The sequence below is a fragment of the Sebastes umbrosus genome, chromosome 19 (genome assembly GCF_015220745.1).
Source record: "Sebastes umbrosus isolate fSebUmb1 chromosome 19, fSebUmb1.pri, whole genome shotgun sequence".
Classification (NCBI taxonomy): domain Eukaryota; kingdom Metazoa; phylum Chordata; class Actinopteri; order Perciformes; family Sebastidae; genus Sebastes; species Sebastes umbrosus.
Window position 1 is genome coordinate 2,131,616 of NC_051287.1, and position 25,771 is coordinate 2,157,386.

General features: G+C 40.5%; 1 protein-coding gene across 2 annotated transcripts; it reads right to left on the bottom strand.

Annotated features, from left to right (window-relative positions):
• Positions 1-419: 419 nt before the first annotated feature.
• Positions 420-24,336, bottom strand: LOC119478789 (metal transporter CNNM4). Of its 2 annotated transcripts, XM_037753750.1 has the most exons (8): positions 22,600-24,336; positions 16,126-16,269; positions 14,971-15,105; positions 13,729-13,898; positions 10,248-10,344; positions 5,488-5,577; positions 3,090-3,265; positions 420-1,997 (listed from the first exon to the last, which is right to left on the bottom strand). In XM_037753750.1, exons 1-8 carry the CDS (start codon positions 24,128-24,130, stop codon positions 1,494-1,496), a joined length of 2,847 nt encoding a protein of 948 aa, XP_037609678.1. In that variant the 5' UTR covers positions 24,131-24,336; the 3' UTR covers positions 420-1,493. The 2 variants fall into 2 exon arrangements, with proteins under 2 accessions (XP_037609678.1, XP_037609679.1); XM_037753751.1 differs by lacking the exon at positions 5,488-5,577.
• Positions 24,337-25,771: the final 1,435 nt, after the last annotated feature.

Sequence of the window (25,771 nt, forward strand, 5' to 3'; positions counted from 1 at the left end):
TGATAAAATAGTAGAAATTAAAGCATTATTAATAATTAGTAAACATTATTAGTTATCATTTCATTGTTTGTTAACAGTAAAAATAACTATTAACTAACTAACTATTAAGTTTAATTAACTAAATGATAGTTATTATAAGGTATTGAATATTACATTGAATTTCAAGCCAAGTAGAAATGAATGGAAACCAACGGATGCCTTGAAGTCGGTAAAATACATCCGAAAATATAGAAAACTGCAGCACGGTTTGTTAAAAACGTCGACGTTTTAGTGAGTTTGTATTAAATGTGTGAAAACATGCAGAATCACTGGTTTGGTTGTTTAACTTTCACTCAGTACAGTGACTCTGGTCCGTTAGCTGGTCGTTGAACTGAATCACAGCTCATCATTCACATCTGACTCAAACAAACAAACCGTCCTTCTATAAATAAAATCATACTTATTGAAAATAAAACCTTCACTTTGTAGTTTTTTGGAAGTTTCACTCTTTGGAAAAATAAAAATGAATGGAAACTGAGAGGCGAGCACGCCGGGTGGGAATGTGAGTTTTCTGTTAAAGTCTCACCGGTGACGACTTAAAGGGTCAGTTCACATAAATTACAAAAAAAAAAAAAAAAAGTTTAGAGATTTCTGCCTCTGAAATACAAAAGGAAGTAAATTTAGTTTGTGTTGCTCAAAATATTGAAAACTTGGAATTCTGCAGCGAATGTGCAGATTTTTTGGGGATTTTTTAAAACCTTTCTGGGACATGTTTGTTGAAATAACATATCTGTTATATTTGAGTTTAATTACATCTAGGGACCGATACCCGATCCCGGTATCAGGGATCGGGCCCGATACTATGCTCATGTACTCGTCCTCGCAAAACGGCTCCGATACCACTTTACAGCAGCGTGACGTTAACCTCTCGTCAACATCTTTCGGGTCCTATCGCACATTTTTGAAACTCCTCCTACACGATTCAACAGATCGAGCTCAACTTAATTTCACTCGAACAGCAACGAGCCTTTCCAGAAACCAGTTGTTCTGGATAATCCACAGACCCCACCGTGGTCGTACAGATGAGTTCCTCCGTGTAATGAAGACAGTGAGGTCTGTAGATGATCCACAGAAACGGTTGATTGTTTCTGTAAAGACACGCTGCTGCTGCTGAGTTAATATTTCACTGAGCTGAAGGCAGAAATCTCAAAACCAAAAACATCTGCAACTCTTTTTGTAAACTGATCCTTTAAAAACTCACGTTTCCATTCACACTCACTAGTGTTCCTTCGGCCATCTTTGTAGTCCGTTCAGGATCTGGTTCAGTGTCGGGGGGGCATGCAGGACGGGATTAAAGAGGATCTCCGTTTACAAAACACACATGAAGTGCTGATGCTCAGCAGACGTCTACAGACGAGTTCAGGAGACAACGAGCAAACAGGAAGTAGTGCGAGTGTGTGTTGTGTGAGTGGGTGAGTGCTCAGTAGTTTAGTTCCCCCTTCAGGGACTTTGAGTTAGATGGTGCTCTCAGTGTGTGCGTGACTGATGGTGTGGACGTGTGGTTGGGTGTAGCTGGACCGGCGAGGGCCCACGCAGTTCTGCTGCTCACTGAGCAGAGTGGCGGTCTCTCCCGGCCCGTTCTCCGGGACGGCAGACGGCGGCGACTGCTGGAGCTTGGGGAGGGAGGAGGGAAGCGTCGGGTGGGGGTTAAAGGTCGACGTCAGGTTGTGGTTGCTCGGAGGCGGGGTGGCTTGGGGCAGACACAGGCTCGGTCTGCGGCCGGAGGACGAGGAGGTGGATTGGGGCAGAGCGGCGCGGCTGCTCAGCGGCGGCTGAGTGATGGACAGCGGGCGCTTCACAGGAGGCGTGGCCAGCGGCAGCGGAGCGCGGGTCCCCGGTGGCGTCACGGGGGGCAAAGAGACAGACGTGTCCAGACGAGTGTGGCTGCCTTCCGGAGACTGCGGCGTGCTGTCCAGCCGGGATGCCAGGAGGCCATTCTGGTAGTGAGCACGAGAGATCTGAGGACGACAAAACACCATCAAGAAAGCAATATAAATATATAAATAGATAATATATGAATTTAGAACATTTCCATGGATGTTTCCAGTCATCTCGATGGCAGCACAGTCCTGACTTTGGGATCAGTTTCTGATCTCTTACCTGATCTCTCTGAGCAGCAGATCAACAATGTTATCAAATCATAGCAAAGATCCTTGAACATACTTTCATAACATCTAGAATCGATTACTGCAATACTTTTCCATGATGGAAATATTGTACTTTTTACTCCACTACATTTATTGGACAGAAATAATTAAATAATACTAGCTAATTTACTAATAGTCATAAAAGTGCCATTGAAAAAATAAATAAATAAAATAAATAGATGTGGAAAGATAAAGACAAATAAAGCATACAATAATTATAAGCATTTTCATTTATTTTAACATTTATTTGCTAATTTATTTCTGTCTATATTTATTTATATATTTACATATAATATACTGTATATATTTTGTCTGTATATTTAAATTTTTTTTATTAATTTCTTTTAATTTCATGTAATTTATTTATTTTTATCCCTTTATTTTTCCTATTTTTCCTTTTTTACTATTGTTTTACTATTTGTTTTGTTAATGTTTAACTTATTATTCTTTTATTTAATCCTTGTTACATTTCCACATTTATGTTCTTAATATTTTACATATTTATTATTTTTAATGGCACTCCTATGATCCCATACAGAGAAAGAAAATTATGTCATAATTTACAAAACAAAAGAGCAAAGATTAGAGAAAAGTCTAAATTTTTGTATCATCGTGTAGAAATAAATGAATGCATGAATTCTTAAATAAATACATACATTTAATAATAAATAAAAAATAAATGCAAAAGTAAATAAATAAATAAATTCAAAAATTTATAAAACAAAAAAATACATAATAAATAAAATGGAAAAATAAATAGAAGCGTAAATAAATAATAAAAAAATGAATTCAGGACTTGTAATGGAGTATTTTTACGTGAATATATTTTTGGTACTTTCACTTAAAGGTCAAGGCTCTGAGTACTTCTTCCACTGCTGCTTAAAGCCGAGTGGTCTGACTCACCTTGACATACTGCAGGTCTGTGAGAGCTCGTACGCAGAAGTCCGGTATGTACTGGAACGGGGTTCCCGGGATCTGAGTGACGCTGCCGCCCACGGAGACGTTTTCTGGAACGCGCTCGGTGCAGCTCAGAGACGCCGAGCGGTTGAGGTTGCCCCCGTGTGTCGGAGAACGAAACTCTGGGGATTAACAGAGAAGAGAGTGAGCGAGAGAGGGTGAGCAGGAAACACACACATTTAAACATTAACGAAAAGCAGAAAACACACCAGGAGAACGACAGGAAGAAGATGAAAACGAGATGGTGATGGACGGTGGTGTTGGTGAGAGCGTGAAACACACTGCAGCACATCACACACACGTTAATGTCACACGTGTACTATGGAGGATCGATGCTAGAGAAGAATGCGACAAACATGCCACGTGCGATGAGGTGGAGAGCATCGTTTGAGCATTTGTTATGGCTACCACGGGACTGTCTGAGCTCAGAGGAGGGAGCTCTCTCATTGGCTGGTTTTTAGTGATGTCATGGAGGGTGACGTAAAGGGAGGGGGGTGTTGGAGGGTTAAAGGAGAGAGAGAGAGCGCCGGCGATGATCAGAGAACTGTAGAGGAAGTACGGGAGAACGTGGACCATTTTACGTGGCGGCCGTTTTTCTATTACGTCATTACCATCCTGAGTAAGAACAAAAAGGCCGCCGCGTGAATATGATCTAGTGTGCTTAAAGGAATAGTTCAACATTTTGGGAAAATACTCTTATTTGTTTTCTTTCTTTCCGAGAGTTAGATCTTAGTTTAGCTTAGCATAAAGACTGGAAACAGATGGAAACAGCTAGCCTGGCTCTGTCAGAAGGTGGAGAACCTCTAAAGCTAATTCAACACATTATATCTTGTTTTTTTATGCAGATTATACAAAAACATATAACCCTATTAAGCTTGTTTCCAGTCTTTATGCTAAGATAAACTAACTGGCTGCTGCGCTGTCTCGGAAATAAAGAAAGCAAATGAGCGTATTTCTCTAAAATGTCAAACTCTTCCTTTAACCAGAGGTCTACGGTCAGATTGAAAGGAGTTATGAATAATATCTGACCACAGATCGGTGGTTAAAGAGGAGGAGGTGAAAATAGAGGACGCCGCGCCTCGAGCCCCATCCAGCAAGTCTGTTATAATCTGAGAGTTAATGATCAGCTGTGATCCGATCGATCAGATCAGTGAGGAACTGAGCTGAGCTGGTGCAAAGATCAGAGCTGCAACTAATGATTATTTCTATAATAAATGCTTCTATTATAGAGCTGAAGCAATCAGACAACTAATTAATCGACAGAAAGTTAATCAAAGAACGTTTTGATAATTGATAATCATTTTAGTCATTTAACAAGCAGAAAATGAACTCGTCCTCGTGTTTCAAATGTGAAAAATGCTTTTCTTTGTTATAGTAAATTAAATATCTATTGGTTTTTGACTGTTGGTTTTATGGAGTCACAGGAGTGCCATAAAAAAAAAAATCTGTAAAAGAATAAGAAAATAAATGTGGAAATATAAAGATAAAATAAAATATAAAATAATTATAGGCATTTTAATTTGTTTTCATTAATTTGCTAATTTATTTCTGTAAATATTTATTTATATATTTTAATATGTATATATATATATATATATATACATATATATTAATATATGTATATATATATAAATATATATATACATATATATATAAATGTATAAATTACTCTATTTCTTCTGTACATTTTAGGTTTTTATTTATTTTATCCCTATATTTTCCCTTTTTCTTTTCCCTATTGTTTTACTTATTTATTGTTTTATTTAGTTCTCTGAATATTTCCAATTCGTTAAATTTACTTATTTTTTCTTTTATTTATTCCTCTTTATATTTCCACATTTATTTTCTTGTTTTACAGATTTATTCTTTTTCCTGGAACTCAGTATCGAAACTTGTCAAGTCAATTTAAATCAAAAACTTGGGGCAGTTTTACACTTTTTCTGTAATCAGAGATGCTTGTATTTAGACAAAATTAAAATCGGAGAATTTAAAGTAAAGTTTTAACTCATACGGTATGTATATCAACACTAGTATTGAACAGTTTCAAATGATAACCAGTCCTAAACTATCAATCAATACCCTGTTTTAAATCAGTCTGAATGAGGTGAAAGGTGACTCAGAAGGCCAACGTTTGTTCAAAAACTGTAAACTGTCCTGTATTTCTGAGGGGTCTGTATTTGCTGGATTAGGGCTCTGAAGAAGATGAGGTAAAAGGAAAATGGTGAAGAGGCTAAAAGAAGAACCCCCTCCCTCCATCTCTCCTTCCCTCCCTCCCTCCATCCCTCCATCCCTCCTTCCCTCCTTCCCTCCTTCCCTCCTTCCTCTGGCCCATGCGAGTGTTTACCTGGGAAACGAGAGAACAGAGAAAACCTCTTAAGAGAGAGGCGTCGTGGAGGGGAGGACGCCACTGATGGGGAGAGAGGAGGGGTGACGGCTGAGAGAGGAGGAGGAGGAGGAGGAAGAGGAGGAAGAGGAGGAAGAGGAGGGGCAGAGAGAGAGATAGATGAGCTGGTTTACTTTACTTGTGTAAATCACATCTGCAGCGCTCTACATTTATTCTCTTTCGGGGTTTAATCACAGTTTTTACTCATATTTGTTTGTCTTCTTCAACTGTTAAAAGAAGCTTGTAACATGTTTACCAATTAAAATGGATGATAAAGGGACTGAAAGTATCTGACATAAAGCAGAACCAGCTCTATAAATATATATAGTCCAGCTGTATATGCATAGCCTGATAAAAAAAAAAAATTCTGCGTCATTAAAAATGTAATTTTCTGCTAGAAATGTGACTTGTGAGCATCTTTTTCTGCTGACAGCTGGAGTTCAGTTATGGAGTCATAGGAGTGCCATAAAAAAAAAAAAAAAATCTGTAAAAGAATAAGAAAATAAATGAGGAAATATAAAGATAATAAAAATGTTTTATAATTATAAGCTTTTAAATTTATTTTAACATGTATTTGTTCATTTATTTCTGTACTTATTTATTTATATATTTAGAAAATATATATTTTTTTGCATATAAATGATTCAATTTTCTGTATATATTCTTTTTAATATTTACATTTATATATTTTTATTTAATGTCTTTTTTAAAATTATTTTTATCCCTTTATTTTTCCTTAAGCTTTTCCCTATTGCTTTTGCAACCTGACTCCTGTATGGAGTCATAGGAGTGCCATAAAAAAGAATAAATCTGTAAAAGAATAATAAAATAACAAATAACGAAATATTGAATAATTATAAGCATTTTCATTTATTTACACATGTATTTGTTCATTTATTTATATATTTAAGATGTGTTTATTTAATTTTTGTAAATAAATTACTCTATTTTTTCTGTATATTTAAAAAAAAAAAAATATTTATTCATTTTTATTTAATGTCATTTATTTATTTGTATCCCTATTTTGTTACTTATTGTTTGTCATTGTTTTACTTATTTATTGTTATATTTATTTCTCTTTATAATTCCATCTTTTATTTACTTATTTATTCTTTTATTTATTCCTCTTTATATTTCCAAACTTTTTTATTTATTTATTTATTCTTTTATTTATTCCTCTTTTTATTCTTTTACAGATTTATTCTTTTTTGTGGCACTCCTATGACTCCATCTGTTATGAGATAAAATAACTCAGTAAAGCAGCATTCTCATGTGATTATTGGGACTTCTATAATAAATTAGAGAACATAATGCTGCTGTCTGGTTGCTTATATCATCTTTATATCACATTCATCATCGAGCTAACACACTAGCTATAAACATTTATAAAATCTGCAGCTTCCTGTCTGATCTCTCTAACAGAGAAAGTTTAAAATACACATTTTGGGTGTTTCAGGATGAGAAATGGTCAAAGTGTTTGACGCATACATTTGACACTGCAACATGAACACACACTGAGCTGCATAATGTGCACGTGAGGTACAGACAGCAGTTTATCCAGCAGACAGAAACAGGTCAACAGGAAGGAGGCAGGAGAGAGCAGAAGCAGAAGAAGAAGAAGAAGAGGAAACATTACATCAGCAGTTCTGATGCTGAACCACCAGGAGTCACCGCTGTTACAACGACAGGGAGTCACAGTGACGGAGGTCGACTTACATCATCCAACACACAACCTCCACCTTTAAAGGAGCATTCAGTCTACACCTGCAGCACTACGTCTTCATCAACTACTTTAATTTACATGTTGTTTCACTCAGAGCTCTTCATCTGCTCCCTGCTGACTAAATATCACACATTATTATCAGCAAAGTGAAGATAAACAGAATGTTATATTTGAAGTGGACACAATAAAGAGTTGTTGGCTCTACACAAGAGAACAGGTAAGATGATTACAGGCTGCTCTGTGGAGAAAAGAAGCATTTCACTCAAACAGTATGATTAAGATTCTGGTACATTTTCTAAACTCTTATTAAAAGAGGAAAGCAAAGTTGTAGATGTACAAGTCTGGGAGTTTTCAGTTCATGGAAGTAAACACTTTTGGTCGCCGAAAAAAGGTCTTATTCCGCGTTTGGTTGTACTCAGCCCTCTCTTGTTACTTTCGGTTGTAAAAAACAAGATGGTGACGACCAAAAACCAAGATGGCGAAGGCCAAAAACCAAGATGGTGACGGCTAAAAACACAGATGGTGACGGCCAAAAACCAAGATGGCGAAAGCCAAAAACCAAGAAGGCGAAGGCCAAAAACCAAGATGGTGACGGCTAAAAACACAGATGGTGACGGCCAAAAACCAAGATGGCGAAGGCCAAAAACCAAGATGGCGAAGGCCAAAAACACAGATAGCGAAGGCCAAAAACCAAGATGGTGACGGCTAAAAACACAGATGGTGACGACCAAAAACCAAGATGGCGAAAGCCAAAAACCAAGAAGGCGAAGGCCAAAGATCAAGATGGTGACGGCTAAAAACACAGATGGTGACGGCCAAAAACCAAGATGGCGAAAGCCAAAAACCAAGAAGGCGAAGGCCAAAAACCAAGATGGCGAAGGCCAAAAACACAGATAGTGAAGGCCAAAAACCAAGATGGTGACGGCTAAAAACACAGATGGTGACGGCCAAAAACCAAGATGGTGAAAGCCAAAAACCAAGAAGGCGAAGGCCAAAAACCAAGATGGCGAAGGCCAAAAACACAGATAGTGAAGGCCAAAAACCAAGATGGTGACGTCTAAAAACACAGATGGTGACGACCAAAAACCAAGATGGCGAAGGCCAAAAACCAAGATGGCGAAGGCCAAAAACACAGATAGCGAAGGCCAAAAACCAAGATGGCGAAGGCCAAAAACCAAGATGGCGAAGGCCAAAAACACAGATAGCGAAGGCCAAAAACCAAGATGGTGACGGCTAAAAACACAGATGGTGACGACCAAAAACCAAGATGGCGAAAGCCAAAAACCAAGAAGGCGAAGGCCAAAGATCAAGATGGTGACGGCTAAAAACACAGATGGTGACGGCCAAAAACCAAGATGGCGAAAGCCAAAAACCAAGAAGGCGAAGGCCAAAAACCAAGATGGCGAAGGCCAAAAACACAGATAGTGAAGGCCAAAAACCAAGATGGTGACGGCTAAAAACACAGATGGTGACGGCCAAAAACCAAGATGGTGAAAGCCAAAAACCAAGAAGGCGAAGGCCAAAAACCAAGATGGCGAAGGCCAAAAACACAGATAGTGAAGGCCAAAAACCAAGATGGTGACGTCTAAAAACACAGATGGTGACGACCAAAAACCAAGATGGCGAAGGCCAAAAACCAAGATGGCGAAGGCCAAAAACACAGATAGCGAAGGCCAAAAACCAAGATGGTGACGGCTAAAAACACAGATGGTGACGGCCAAAAACCAAGATGGCGAAAGCCAAAAACCAAGAAGGCGAAGGCCAAAAACCAAGATGGCGAAGGCCAAAAACCAAGAAGGCGAAAGCAAAAAACCAAGATGGTGACGACCAAAAACCCAGATGGCAATGGTTAAAAACCAAGATGTTGTTTGGTGTTTTCAGTTCATGAAAGTTCATTTTAACATTTTGGTCGCCTAAAAATCTCTTACTCAGCATTTGGTTCTACTTAGCTCCACCCTCTCGTGTCACTTCTGGTTGCAAAAAACCAAGATGGCAACGGCCAAAAATCAAGACATTTTGCTGCTGGAAACATAATCAATGTTTAACAATGTTTGAAAATAAATGGATATAGAGATATTCTTCCCTGCTGAATGTATCTAAATGTATAACAACAGGACTTTAGTCCATTAAAAGCTCCGTTATAAACTCTCATAATTAAATATCTCTCTGGTCTCGCTGGTCGTCGGCTGTCAGATCGGACGACAGAAGACGACCTCTGTCTGAACTCGGAGTGTTTCCCTGTTTGGTTTAAGCCTATTGACTTTTCCACTGCTCTGTTCTTCAAACACAAAGCTTTATTAGCAACTCTGACACTCACAGTGACACAGCACTGTGTGACGGAGCATCAGCAGGTCGGAGAAAACAGGAAGTCTCATTATTATTATTTCTAATTCCACTCTGCCTCTCAGGCAGGACTTTTACTTGTAACAGAGTATTTTTGTGGTATTAGTACTTTTACTAAAGTAAATGATCTGAATACTTCCTCCACCACTGGTATGTAGTAACAACAGCAATAACTTGTGCAAATGACGGTGTATTAAATGAATAAAGTGTAAAATAGGCAATATGTCTTGTTTGTTCCTTGTTACTGATAGAGAGTTCAATCATCCAATCCACCAAACAACTCAAAACAAGAGTCAACACCAACAGGAGAATACACTGTTTACCATTGGCAGAGCATTTTGGAAACATTTTCTTCGGCGCTACCTACATAACCAGCTGTGCTGCTCATCCCACAAATGCATGATCCTTACATGTTGGACATCAGTGTGAAGGTAAATAAACAGGCTTTCCAACCATTTAAAATACAATGACAATTAGCATGTAACAACAGAGAAATAATCCACCAAACACAAGTTTACCAACTTTGTTTTTCACAGTTTATATATAATGATATATGTTTGTGTGTGCGTGTGTGTGTATATATATGTGTGTACAGTGTGTGTGTGTGTGTGTGTGTGTGTGTATATGTGTGTACAGTGTGTGTGTGCCGTCTCACCCACTGACGGCGAGCCCAGAGCCATGACTCCGTAGTAGGAGAACGGGCCGGTCTCAAACTTCATGTTTTCGTTTCCTGCTTCCACCTCCACCCGTCCCTGAAACACACACACACACATTTAGTTTAATAAGCACATTATCTGACAGTGTGTGTGTGTGTGTGTGTGTGTGTGTGTGTGTGTGTGTGTGTGTATGTGTGTGTGAGAGAGAGTCAGTCAGGAAGTTCTGATGTGCAAAATCCAGGAGTCATCTCCTGCAGCAGGTAACAGAAACACTTTGACATCCTATAAATAAAACATCCAGGTGTCTCTTTACCACACACACACACACACACACACACACACTGAGTGGTGAAACAGGAGCAGCTGTTCTCAGGTTACCTGCTGAGTGTCTGCAGTCACTTTATCCACACCTCAGGTGTCGACAACAAAAACCTCCACAAACAAACACACTCTCTTAAACACACAACAACATTCACACACACACACACACTGATCTGAAAGAGACGGTGTGTGACCGACCAGGTGTGTGTGACCGACCAGGTGGGTGTGTCTGTGTGTCTGTGTGTCTGTGTGTGTGTGTGTGTGTGTGTGTGTGTGTGTGTGTGTGCAGCCTGAAGACACACATAATGTCCAAATTATAAAACACTACATCGTGCGTCTGCACACATGGACACGTGTTCCTCAGCGTGGACACTCGTCCTTGCAGATATGAGCAGATGAAGAGACTTTAACGTCACACTTCAACTATGAATCAACCCTGAGAGAGGACGCCTCCTTTACACCTTAACGCATCACGTTGGCACCACCAAAAGTCCAATATAAAATGTATTAAACCATAAACCATAGTTTAATTACTAACCCGTCTGCTACTTCAGCACCATGGACAGCTCCGTGGATTCATCGATACACAGCTCAGTTAGACTGAGGAAACGCCAGGCGCACCGATCAGACGGCATTTTTTGCAGTTTGCTGCGTCTTTTTATTCGATATGTTGCTAGGCAACCACCAAATGAGTGCCAACGTTAGCTTATTACAAACAATGAACTGTAGGTGACGTGAACTGTAGTTACTTTCCGGCACTGGAAACAGCTTTTAAACTGCAGAGGAGGAAGAGGAGGAAGAGGAGGAAGAGATTTACTGACTCTCGTCTTCATCCTTAAACTCCTCTCTGATGTTTATTTCTCTCCATCTGCTCCGCTCTGCTTCTCATCTTCTCCATACTCCTTAACCCTTCAATCCCCTCCTCCATCCCCCTCCTCCACCCCCCTCCTCCAGTCGTCTCCGTCTTCAGTAAGAGGATCTATTAGTGAAGGTCGTAGAGAGAGAGGAGCCCCTCTGACTCAGATCAACAACTATTCAGAAGATATTTATATGATAATGCAACAACAACAGCTTTTCTGCTGAATATTAGAGACAATATCTAGAATTACAGAACGGTGTGCCGATACAGAAATGTGCTGCAAAGCCAAAAGTTTACCTGCAACTCTTGATATTTGATTTATTTGATTTGATTTGATTTGATTTGATTTTTTCAAGGAAAAATGCCATATATGACCTCGTTCCAGCGGCTCTAATACAAACATTTCCTGCTTTTCTTTGTCTCATGTGATAGAAAAATACATATTTTATGGTTTAGGACTGTTATTTGGATAAAACAAACTAAATAAATAAGACATCTGAAGACGTCACTTTGGGTTTAAGGAGATTTTAACCGTCACTTTCCTTTATTTTCTGACATTTTAGACACCAAATAATTCATCAATTAATATAGAAAATAACTTGATAATGAAAATAATTATTACTTGCAGTCTTAAATAGAAATAAAAACAATTAAATGAGTTAGAAAATATAATTTATACAACAGTTTGAAAGTTTCTTGTTTGTTTTGACATTTTTTGTTTGTTAATATAAATGTTTTGGATTATTTTTCATTTAGATTTTTAATGATGAGTCACTAAACTAGTGGAAATTAATAACAACATTTTTTATAATCAGTGAATTAAGTCATAAAACAAGTAAAAATACTAAATATTTGCTGATTTTCTCTGTTTTGTATCATTATGAACTGAATATATTTAATATATTATGTTTTGGACTGTTGGTCAAGTAAAACAAAACATTTAAAGACGTCAATTTGGACTCAAGGAACTATTTTTTTACATGAAACTAATATAAGAAATAATTGTTAGATTAATTGATAATGAAAATAATTATCAGTTTCAGCTCTGTGTTTTTAAAAATCAAAACTACCGACGTAATCTATAATATTAGTATTAAAGTATAATTCATTGATGGTGTATTTTTATTTAAAACTGTGACAAAGAATAAAACTGCATCACGGTGGTGTGTTTTAGTTTTAATTGTCTTAAGTGCGGCGTGTCTTAAAGGGTCGAGGAGTTTAGCGGGTCGATGTGTGCTAATACCCGCTGCAGACTGACCCGAGATAAACCGGTTTGTCTCCAGTTTAAACTCTTGTTGTCTAATCTCACTTCGTTCACCAGCCGGCGCCGTCTTCACATCTTCTAGACTGAAATATTGTCACTCCTGTTCTCTTTATTCATCTGCTCTCAGTCTTTAGGACATTCAAATGTTTAATATTTAGATAACATTTAACATCTTCTCTGCACTCTTCAAACTGAAGATATTTACTTCTTCATTTATGTGTCGTTATGGGTAAAAAACATGTTTTAAATGTTGTGTATAATTATTCTGTATCATGTATTGTCTGTTATGATTGTATGTCGTCTCAACCTCATAAAGTTCATGAAGTTTTTTTAAAAGTTTTCTGTGTTTTACTCGTTAAAAACACAATAATAATGGCGAATATTGACTTCTACTGTCACACATTTTGCTCCTCTTGATCTCAGATATACATAAACGTACAATGTGAGATGTTGAATGAATCAAATATTCTAAATATTTATTATATTTATATTTAAATAATATTATATTTTAATAATAATATTTTAATATTTAATCGCAATTAATCGCATGATTGTCTCTCGTTAATCGTGATAATTGCAAATTAATCGCACATTTTTCATCTGTTCAAAATGTTCCTTAAAGGGAGATTTGTCAAGTATTTAATACTTTTATCAATATAGGAGTGGACGAATATGCTGCTTTATGCAAATGTACAATAGTTAAGAACATACTACATCGGTAAAAAGTGGAGATATTTAATTTCTTTTAAATTCTTTATAATAAAAGTCACATGTTATTTTGTTATTTTGTTATTTTAACGCTTTTATTATGACGCAGGTTTTATTATGAGCTGGCGGGTCGGGTGCACCTTGGCCCGACTCCAGAGAAGGTCCTCTGCACGGCACGGCTCGGAACGCTAAAACTGGTAATTTAATGCAGATCAGCGCAGCATGGTTTGACTCGTTGCGGCAAAATATGCTAATGCTAAAGCCCTATATGTGTGTGTGTGTGTGTGTGTGTGTGTGTGTGTGTGTGTGTGTATGTGTGTGTGCGTACCTGCAGGATGAGGATGAAGTAGTCGACCGGTTTGCCTTTCTGGTACAGGAAGTGCTGCTGCGAGCGTTTGTCACTTTCGTTGAACTTGAGTTCCTGGATGACGTCCGGATGTCTGAGGACCCTCAGCAGGACTTTCTCTGTGATCTGGAACGGGCTGAACAGGGTCACCTCTGGGGGGGGGGGGGTCAGAAGAAAGCAAAGACGTCAGGAGATCAGTTCTGTGTTTTATAAAGCAGATTATTTTACCTTTATAAGCACAAATACTGACCCTTAATGGGTTAAAAAGTACAGTCTCGAGCCTTTAAACCCGACGGCCCGACACCCAAAACCAGATTTTTTCTACTATCAATTTTTTCGATATTGATTGGAACAATTATCTACTCAGTAAATACAGTTAACCATCAAACAAAAACAAAAACAAAAATTAAAATAGCTTATTTGTTTCCAAATTCTCCTTTCTGTTTTTATTATTGCTATTATCTTATTACTATTGGGTATTTTATTCCACTTTATTCTGTGTATTATTAAACAATAAATTCATTTTATGCTTTGTTTTTTTAAACAAAATATTTCTTTTAATTTCTTTTTTAAACTTTAATTAATCATTTAATTTGTTATTTAATTGTCTGGATTTATTTGCGACATTGAAATGTTTTAACCATGTAAAGCACTCTGTAACTGCTGTATATAATGCATGTTTTTCATATTGTAATAAATACACACACATATATACATTTAATTCCAGTTTAATTCTAATTTAATGTTAAAGAATTTAACTTAATTCTAATTAATTTTTCATTTATTTATTTATATTTATTTATTAATGATTCAATGATTATTTTGGGGTTTAAGCCATGCACTCTGTTTTTTATTGTTATTATTATAATTTTTAATAATTCACTTATTTTATTGATTTATTTGCTTTTTTGTATATTTATTCATATTGCAATAAACTTAATGGTGTAACTGATTTTCTATTGTGCTGTATTGTCTGGAATGTTGTATTTCTTATAATGTTTACAAACAAAACAGAATATATTTGTGTATTAAGACACAATATAACCTCAAAATTATGGGTTATTTAGTCTGTAACTTCCCACCAAGGTCAGCATGAATGAGTCCCACAGTGAGCGGGTGTTAATCTCTCAGACGGCAAAGAATCAGTCGGCTGAACGGCGGTGGAAAGAATCAGTGCTGCTGGCTCGCCGTGAGATTAGCCGCCGCCGCGTCGTCAGAGCTCACCTGTAGCGAGGAAGCGATGAGCCGCCAGCATGAGCTGAGGAGAGATCTTCACTTTACTGTCGCCGTCCTGCTTGAAGGCCGAGAAGTCGGGCTTGTTCTTGTTGGGATCCACCTTCTTCCTGTTCCTGTTGTCGGCTGCAGCGGGACGACACAGACACACAGAAAAGATTGTTGTTTTAGATTAAAATATATACAGTATAAACATAGTAGTAAGTGCAGGTATAAGTATATTAAATACACAGTGCAGAGTGTAATTACAAGTAATGCTAACAGTAGACAAAGTGGAGAACTGAAAGGGTTTCAGTTAAAGTCCCTTTATACTCTCCATAGGAGACATCTCATTGTAGTGAGACCTATTTTTTTAAATTTGACCTCAATGTATAAAATGACCTGTGGTGACCTCTAGGATAATCACAGCCTCCTGAAACTTTACAACCACAAACTAGAGACCTAGAGCATTCAGAGGATGGATGGATCAAACTAGAGACCTAGAGCATTCAGAGGATGGATGGATCAAACTAGAGACCTAGAGCATTCAGAGGATGGATGGATCCGACTAGAGACCTAGAGCATTCAGAGGATGGATGGATCAAACTAGAGACCTAGAGCATTCAGAGGATGGATGGATCAGACTAGAGACCTAGAGCATTCAGAGGATGGATGGATCAAACTAGAGACCTAGAGTATTCAGAGGATGGATGGATCAAACTAGAGACCTAGAGCATTCAGAGGATGGATGGATCAGACTAGAGACCTAGAGCATTCAGAGGACGGATGGATCAGACTAGAGACCTAGAGCATTCAGAGGATGGATGGATCAAACTAGAGACCTAGAGCATTCAGAGGATGGATGGATCAGACTAGAGACCTAGAGCATTCAGAGGATGGATGGATCAAACTAGAGACCTAGAGCATTCAGAGGATGGATGGATCAAACTAGAGACCTAGAGCATTCAGAGGATGGATGGATCCGACTAGAGACCTAGAGCATTCAGAGGATGGACCCCCCTAAAAAAAAGACAAGAACGGGTCTATAGTGGGTCTCGGAGGGTTAAAGATTGTTATCTTAAATAAACTTAAAGGACGACTGTGACGTGACGACTGTGACGTGACGACTGTGACGTGACGTATCTGTGTCACCAGCTGCTGACTCACTGTAGAGGTCGGACTCATCCAGGATCTCTGACTTGATGATCTCCTCGATGACGTCCTCCAGCGTGACCAATCCCAGCACCTCGTAGAACGGATCACCCTCGCCCTCGTTGTTCACCTTCTGGACGATGGCCAGGTGGGATTTACCTGGAGAGGAGAGGAGAGGAGAGGAGAGGAGAGGTCACCTGAAGGTCACAACCAGGCTGCATGAACATTTCACAAGTTACTGAGAAAAGTAGAGCAGCATCAAACACATTCAGCTACATGAAAACATCCTTTCTTGTTTTTCTATTTCGGACGCTGCCGTTCGATCTGTCGGTGGATTTATCCCGCCGACTGCCGGGAGGACAGATTGATGCCTTAATATAGCACCAGACTGGACTAAGAGCTTTGCAGGGAAGAGAGGAGGAAGAACTGCCAAAACAGAGATAAAGAGGAGAGAGAGAGAGAGAGAGGGAGAGAGAGAGAAGAGGAGGAGAGGAGAGGACTGAGAAGAAAGAGAAACAGCACATTAATCCTCTCCTCATTAAAACAGATATACACTTGGCTTGCTCGTGTTCACTCCCTGCATGCAGGTCTGCAGCTCAGCGCGGTGACAAACACACCTGGACGTCTGCCAGTGACAGCTGAGTGAAGTGTACATTATAACGTGGTGAAGAGGAGCGAAGCTGAAGCTGCCACAGTTACTGGACGTCAGCAGCAGCAGCAGCAGCAGCAGCAGCAGCAGCAGCAGCAGCGTCTATCTGAGGCCTCTTTAGTGATTCATGTATGTGAGATGAGTTTCTGTGAAGCCCAAAGTAATAAAAAATGTGCCACAAATGTTCTTCACAGGCTGAAAGAGTCAGTTAGTTGTTGATGAATTATTTATTCTATTTCACTCAACAAATGAAAATAATAAAAGTAGTAAGAACACTAGTTTATTTTATATGTTCTGCAAAATTAACTTGACTAGTGCAGCACCCGTTCAGAGCACGTTCCAGCCCAGAAATGTGGAGAACCGCAGTACGGCTGCTGGTACCCGCCAAGTGTGAAGTTGATTCAAGATATGTGAAGGGCAGTCATTCCTTTATAGATAGATGATGCTGCTACAGCGCCACCAAATTGGTCATAGTCACTCAGACATCACATCTACACATGTCCACCAAATGTGGTCCCAATAGCACAAAGCCTTCAGGAGATATGACATGTTTTGTAATATACTTTGAGGACCAGCTGTAGTGAAACTGTACGAAACATCAACAATCCAAAATAATTACTTTTCCCAGCTTGGTCCAAAATTTGTAGGATGAATCTGATTTTGCCTTTAAATCACATATTTAAATGTACTATACAGTATAGCTGACAGGATAGATGCAGATAAGAAAGGTAAAGTGACGTTTTTAGGTACCATGTTTGCTATTGATTTATTTGGGTAAATAAGGAACCTTATGTGCTGGAAAAAAATACAAACATGCTGCACATTACTAAGGTCATGACAGGTGACACTCATTGCCCTTAAAGCCTATTTCTGTTTCGGTGTTGCATACCAAGTCATTGAACTTGTAGCGCCTATTTGAGGACAAGTAACCCTAAAAAGGACAGAAGTGTCAGTCAGACAGACAATGTAAGATATACGACTGTGAGCATGCACGCAAGGGTATAAATGTCACGAAACGGAGAGACTCAGGGCTCTCAGCCCTGAACATTTATGTTGATGGTTGTTTGCCCACTTGCAAGTGTTTATTAAACCTTTAAAAGACTCTCTCTTGATTTTCGAGTCCTTCTTCACAGAAATTGCCTCAACGCCTTAAAATGCATGAAACATAATTTGCCAGTCAGCAAAAGTGAGAAAATTCAACCAAATACAGAAACATAAAAAAAAAATGTCATCTCATTTTCCAACACAACTGACAGATAGCAGACTTCAAAAACGTCATGAGACACAACAACAAGCATGTCCCAGCCATGTGCATCACTTCTTAGCGTCCCCTGGAAACAGTTTTTGTTGTCATGTGGTGCAACTTGCAGCGTATCTGTATTTGGTTGTGTTTTCTAGGGCTGACAATTACTGGAAATGTAATCTGAATCACAATATGATCTATTGCATAATTCAAATTGCAGGAGGCACAATAGTTGTTCAAGGTGAAAATTTGTGTCAAAATACCATTTTTGGTAGTGTTGTGTTGCTGAGATGTCCTGTCCTACACATCATATTCTACATTAAGAAAACATCTTTGTTTGGTACAGATCACTAATGATGTCAAAATGACCATTCCCTCTAATATTGCAAATCATATCGCAATTGCAATATCAGTCAAAGTATGTGTTGTATGTGTAAGTGTTTCGTGTACAAAACAGGCCTGTTCAGAACGGGCTGACTGCTCGGCCTCCAGTGTTGCTGCTTGCAGCTTTCTGGAGAACCGCTAATCCAAACAACTTCACACTCAACACTGAGCTTCTTTAGCTCCTCAGCAACACGCCTGCCAAGTATGAAGTCAATTTAATGAACGGTTGTCGAGAAAATCTAAGGACAAACATCGAAAACGCTGCACATGAGATGTTTCCTTCCTTTGCTTGTGTTTTCTAGTTGTCGCCGTGCGGATCAGAACTGAGCAGAGAAACAGTGTTGAGTCATCCTGCATGTTAAACATCATCCCACTGAGTCACAACCAAACAGGAGCAGCCTGTTGGTGCTGTTGTGTACAGTCAGCAGAGTGTAGCAGCCAAACAACCAACGACATGCTGACTCACAGCTCCAACAACATCATCATCATCATCATCATCATCATCATCATCAGAACACGCTGACCTCATGTTAACTGTGTTCCCCCCCACAGGAAGGTCAGAGGTCACAGTCAGCAGCCCTGCAGCAGCTTCTCATTAGTGACTTCAGCAGGATAAACATCAGCTACATTAACGTGAGCTCCGACCTTGAAGTTAAAGTCAATTCATCTGCAACTATTTGAGTTATCATTCTTTCTGTAATTTTTTTAATAATACACATAATACACATAATAAAACTTTCCCATTATCAGCCAATAATTAATCGGGCCGATAAATATTGTGCAACTAGAAAAGAATTGGCAATTAGTGATTGGTAATTATTGATTACCTCTCTGATAGTTTAGCTTATTTGTGATGAATTAATGATATTAAAAGTGTGATAAATAGACACTAATGACAGCTGAAACTGTACGACTTCTTCTGCAGCGTTTCCCATTGAAAGACCGACGAAGACGGCAGGAGAACTGATAAACAAACGGGTGCAGTAAAGCGTGTCTACATCTGTTAATGGCGACTGTGGCGACGCACACAGTTCCACAATGACTCAGATTTATAACACAGAACAGAAGCAAACACACAGCTTTATATAAATGTGGTAGAACTAATGACGTTGCTGTTTTACTGATGTGAAGAACATCACTGGATCTCTAGAAATAGCATCCTGATCACCAGAAGCAGCTTTAACTCCCTGCAGGTGTTTCATCGTTATTATGACAACGGCTTTGTATTCTAGGTGTGGATAGCAGCGCTGAGATTTCCAGCACTAATCCGGTGCGCCTGAACGTGCACATTTTCATCCCATCAAACACACGACTGATTCCACTGATTAGTTTTTACTCTCCTATTGAAGATGATCATCAGTGAGATCCAGCGCTGTGTTGACGGATAAAAACCTGCTGCCAGATTACAGGAAACTCTGATGCAGCCAATAAAAACATCATCCTGAGTGATGTGTACGGCCATGAAAACATATAAATATCTGCTTTTTATGTGAGTCAGGCGACTCTAAATGTTCCTGTAGTGTCTCTCAATCATCATGTTGTCAACGTCTTCCCCTTCTGAGTTTGCCATGTTATGATTGGAGCATATTGTTTTATGCTAATTGCAGTACCTGTGAGGGTTTCTGGACAATATCTGTCATTGTTTTGTGTTGTTAATTGATTTACAATAATAAAAATATACATACATTTGCATAAAGCAGCATATTTGTCCACTCCCATGTTGATAAGAGGATTAAATACTTGACAAATCTCCCTTTAAGGTACATTTTGAACAGATAAAAATAATGTGTGATTAATTTGAGATTAATTGTGATTAAATATTTCACTCAATTGACAGCCCTAATTATGAGTAAAGTAAACTGATAACTTGGCGATGAGCCTCGATCCAAAAGCAAGAATGCTCACTCATGCAGTTACGCCATCAAGCAAATTCTAAATATACAATGAATTCTGCACTAAAGAGACTGTAACTTTGGGAGATATCTACTTAAATCGTCTAAGTCAGGCGTCAGCAACCTTAGCTATCAAAAGAGCCATTTTAGGGAAAAGAAAAAAATAAATCTGTCTGGAGCTGCAAAACATGTGATCATTGTGATGAAGGTAACACAGTTTATAGTCTAAGTATATAGTATATAAATCTAATGCAGTGAGGGCCAAAGAGACAATGTACTACGGAGCATTAGGGCCACATTGAGGGAAAAAACATCTGAGATTTACACAATAAAGTCAGAATATTGCGAGAATAAAAAGAAAATAACAAGTAAAATTACTACCTTATACTATTATGACTTTATTCTCTTAATATTATGACTTTATTCTCTAAATCTCAGATTTATTCTTTTCCTCAATGTGGCCCTAATACTCCGTCGTACCGTCGTACCATAGACCTACAACAATAATAAATAAAAATGAAAATGTAAACAAAAAACAGTTAATCATTTCCATTTTTATAAGAGAGGAGAGGAGCTAAAGTGCCGCATGTTGATGCCCCCTGGTCTAGGTCATATGAGATAAGATAAGTAAATAACATAAATTAATAATAAATATGACATAATAAATATTGTAATCAATGACAGCCCTATTTATTTTATTTTATTTTTTTTACTTTATAAATATACCCTTTGCATGAGCAGCTTTTGTAATGTTAATGTACTTTATATTTTATAAAATAAAATATTTTTTTAAAAATCAGGACTGTGACTGGATGAAATGTTCTTATTGGTGGATGTTTGTTGTTGTGCATCACATTTGTTTTGCTGTTTAAATGTAGGCTGAGATGTTCCAGCTGATCAATACAGCTGATCAATACAGACAGAGAGGGGGGAGGACAGGAAGTGATTGGATGCAGTGACTGCTGCAGGTTCCTCAGAGAGAAATCAGCTGTTATATGTTGACACACACACACACACACACACACATGTGCATGATGCACACCTTTCTTGAACTCCTCCAGCATGGCGTCCAGCTTGGAGTCGTGGAACACCAAGTGGACCGGGTGGTTGTAGAACTTGGTGATGGTCTTTGGTGTTGTTGATTGTATTTTATTATTTGCTGATTTATTGTTTTTTGTTGTTGTTTTTTTGATTTTATTTTATTTATTTATTTTTATTTATTTATTATTATTATTTTTTTTTCTTTTCTTTGTAACCTTGTTTAGAAAAGTGCTATATAAATAAAGTTTATTATTATTATATTATAAAAAATCAGAACCATGACTGCATGAAATGTTCTTATTGGTGGATGTTTGTTGTGCATCACATTTGATTTGCTGTTTAAATGTAGGCTGAGATGTTCCAGCTGACTGGTAGTGCATGTTTAAAGGCAGATAATGCATGTTTAAAGGCAGATAGTGCATGTTTAAAGGCAGATAGTGCATGTTTAAAGGCAGATAATGCATGTTTAAAGGCAGATAGTGCATGTTTAAAGGCAGATAGTGCATGTTTGAAGGCAGATAGTGCATGTTTAAAGACAGATAGTGCATGTTTAAAGGCAGATAGTGCATGTTTAAAGGTAGATAGTGCATGTTTAAAGACAGATAGTGCATGTTTAAAGGCAGATAGTGCATGTTTAAAGACAGATAGTGCATGTTTAAAGGCAGATAGTGCATGTTTAAAGACAGATAGTGCATGTTTAAAGACAGATAGTGCATGTTTGAAGGTAGATAGTGCATGTTTAAAGGCAGATAGTGCATGTTTAAAGGTAGATAGTGCATGTTTAAAGGCAGATAGTGCATGTTTAAAGGCAGATAGTGCATGTTTAAAGGCAGATAGTGCATGTTTAAAGGCAGATAGTGCATGTTTAAAGGCAGATAGTGCATGTTTAAAGGCAGATAGTGCATGTTTAAAGGCAGATAGTGCATGTTTAAAGGCAGATAGTGCATGTTTAAAGGCAGATAGTGCATGTTTAAAGGCAGATAGTGCATGTTTAAAGACAGATAGTGCATGTTTAAAGGTAGATAGTGCATGTTTAAAGGCAGATAGTGCATGTTTAAAGGCAGATAGTGCATGTTTAAAGGCAGATAGTGCATGTTTAAAGGTAGATAGTGCATGTTTAAAGGCAGATAGTGCATGTTTAAAGTTCTTAAAGTCCTAATAGTTCAATACAGCTGATCGATACAGGACGTGATTGGCTGCAGGTTCCTCAGGGACAAATCAGCTGTTATATGTTGATGTTGACACAAGCATGTGCATGATGCGTGTACATGTTCACGCACCTTTCTTGAACTCCTCCAGCATGGCGTCCAGCTTGGTGTCGTGGAACACGAAGTGGACTGGGTGGTTGTAGAACTTGGTGATGGTCTTCAGGGTGGTGCAGTCGTCCGGGTCCACGAAGGCCAAGTCCTTCACGTACAGGATGTCCACGATGTTGGACCTCTCGTCGTCGTACACCGGGATGCGCGTGTACCCGCTCTCCATGATCTCAGACATGGTGTTGAAGTCCAGAACCGCGTCGGCCTGGATCATGAAGCAGTCTCCGATGGGGGTCTGGACGTCCTCCACGGTCTTAGTGCGCAGCTCCAGCGCACCTTGGATCATGTTGAGCTCCTCCTTCACAAGGTCATTGTAGGGCTCCGTGACCTTGAGCATCCCGACCAGCTTCTCCCGGTTGTACACGGTACCGATCTCCTGACCCAGCAGCACGTCCAGCAGCTTGCTCACCGGGAAGGACACCGGGAAGGTGAGGAACATGAAGAACTTGGTGACCATGATGGTGTCGGCTCCAACAGCGAGTCCATGACGCGAGCACAGCGCCTGAGGAACGATCTCTCCAAAGATCACGATCCCGACAGTGGAGGCCACTACTGCTCCTATACCAGAACCGATGAGGTCATCCAGGAGGATGGTGAGCGTGGTGTTCACCAGGACGTTGCCTAGCAACAGAGAGCACAGCAGGTAGTTCCCTTTGCGGCGGATGGGTTCGATCTTGCGTGCGTATTTCTTCTCCTTCTCGGTGCCGCAGCTCTGCACGATGCGCAGCTCCATCGGGTCCAGCGCCATCAGGCCCAGATTCAGTCCGCTGAACATCCCGCTCAGAACCAGCAGGCAGGAGATCACGATGCCCTGCAGCCAGAGGGGCAGCAGAGACTTCTTCTCCTCCACAACCACAATCCTACCATCAGAGTCTCCACCTCCACCCAGCTGCATCCACCTGCTGCTCAGGTACCGCGTGCACAGGTGGTACTCCTTGTGCGGCTCGCTTTTACGCAGCGGCTTCACGTGCACGGTGAGCAGCCCGGTGGTACCGCGGCGGCTCACGTTCATGAAGGAACCGACGGTGATGTCTTTAGTGAAGTCAATGCATGTCCTGTCTGATGGAGAGAGAGGAGGTGCATCCATCATGCCGCTGCTGCCGTGCACCACTGCATCCTCCTCCTCCTCCTCCTCTTCATCAGTCAGCTCGGTGAAGCGGATCTGGTTCCCGGTACCGGAGTGCAGCTGCAGCCCGTAGAACCGGAGCGTCACGGAGCTCTCCTCGGTCACCTGGATGACACCGTCGTCATTGGTTGCAGCCGGTTTGTCGCTCCTCTCCAGCCGCATCCCGAGCACCTGACTGCCGCCGCCGCTCCGACCACCGGACCCTGCCGCCGGTACCGGTACCGTCTCGGCTCGTGCTCCGCCGTGCAGCGCGCTCCACAGGCAGCAGAGCAGCAGGAAACCCTCCACCGGGAGGATGTACCGGTGCTGCCCGCTGCAGTCTGTCGCCATGTTTGTTTCACTGCTCGGCGACCCGGAGGATGACGTCATTTACTCTCAATGTCCGAGCGGCTCCTCCTCCAACACGCACACACACGCACACACGCACACACACACACACACACACCCGGTAACACCTCCGGTATATCACCGCCTACCGGACAGACACAGGTAGAGCTAATAAACTAACTCCCTCCTCTCTTCCTCCTCCCTCATCCTCTTCCTCCTCTTCATCTTCCTCCTCTTCCTCATATTCCTCCTTCTCCTCCTCCTCTTCCTCATATTCTTCCTCCTCTTCTCTCCTCTTTTTCCTCCTCTTCCTCCTCTTCCTCATATTCTTCCTCCTCTTCCTCCTCCTCTTCATCTTCCTCCTCTTTTTCCTCCTCTTCTTCTTCCTCCTCTTTTTCCTCCTCTTCCTCCTCTTCCTCATATTCTTCCTCCTCTTCCTCCTCTTCATCTTCCTCTTTTTCCTCCTCTTCCTCCTCTTCCTCATATTCTTCCTCCTCTTCCTCCTCTTCATCTTCCTCCTCTTTTTCCTCCTCTTCCTCATCTTCCTCCTCCTCCTCCTCTTCCTCTTCCTCCTCTTCCTCATATTCTTCCTCCTCTTCCTCCTCTTCCTCATCTTCCTCATCCTCCTCTTCATCTTCCTCCTCTTTTTCCTCATCTTCCTCCTCCTCCTCTTCTTCCTCCTCTTCCTCTTCCCCTTCCTCTTCCTCCTTCTCCCTCTCCTCCTCCTCCTCCTGTTCCTCCTCCTCTTCCTCTTCCTCTTCCTCCTTCTCCCTCTCCTCCTCCTCCTCCTCCTCTTCCTCTTCTTCCTCTTCCTCCTCCTCTTCTTCCTCTTCCTCTTCCTCTTCCTCCTTCTCCTCCTCCTCCTCCTCCTCTTCCTCCTCCTCTTCCTCTTCTTCCTCTTCCTCTTCCTCTTCCTCCTCCTCCTCTTCCTCCTCTTCCTCTTCCTCTTCCTCCTCCTCTTCCTCCTTCTCCTCCTCCTCCTCCTCCTCTTCCTCCTCTTCCTCTTCCTCCTCCTCCCTCTCCTCCTCTTCCTCCTCTTCCTCCTCTTCTTCCTCCCTCTCCTCCTCCTCCTCCTCTTCCTCATCTTCCTCTTCCTCCTCCTCCTCCTCCCTCTCCTCCTCTTCCTCCTCCTCTTCCTCGTCTTCCTCCTCCTCCTCCTCCTCCCTCTCCTCCTCTTCCTCTTCCTCCTCCTCTTCCTCTTCCTCCTCCTCCTCTCCATCACACACTCAGTTTATAACCTGTTATAATATGAGGCTCTGTTTCTGCAGCAGGTAAACATCATAAATATAAAACATCTCCTCATTATGCACCGTTCGTCACCCTCCACTTCTCCACTCCTCCTCCTCTTCCTCCTCCTCCTCCTCCTCCTCCTCCTCCTCCTCCTCTCCCCCCCACACCTCCTCCCTCCCTCCTCCCTCCCTCCTCCCTCCCCGGCCTTGTTATTGTCTCCAGGCTCGGGGCAATGCGGCACACAGCGGATGGATGATGCTGCTGATGCTGATGATGATGCTGATGCTGCTGATGCTGCTGCTGCTGCTGCTGCTGCTGCTGCCTCCAGAGGTTTCATCCTCACATTGTATCCGGAGCAGCTGCTGTTATGTAATGTAAAGGCACGCGTCTGGCATCTGTGCACCTCCTTCACCCCCTCATCACATCCTCATCCTGCACCATCCTGCATCCCTC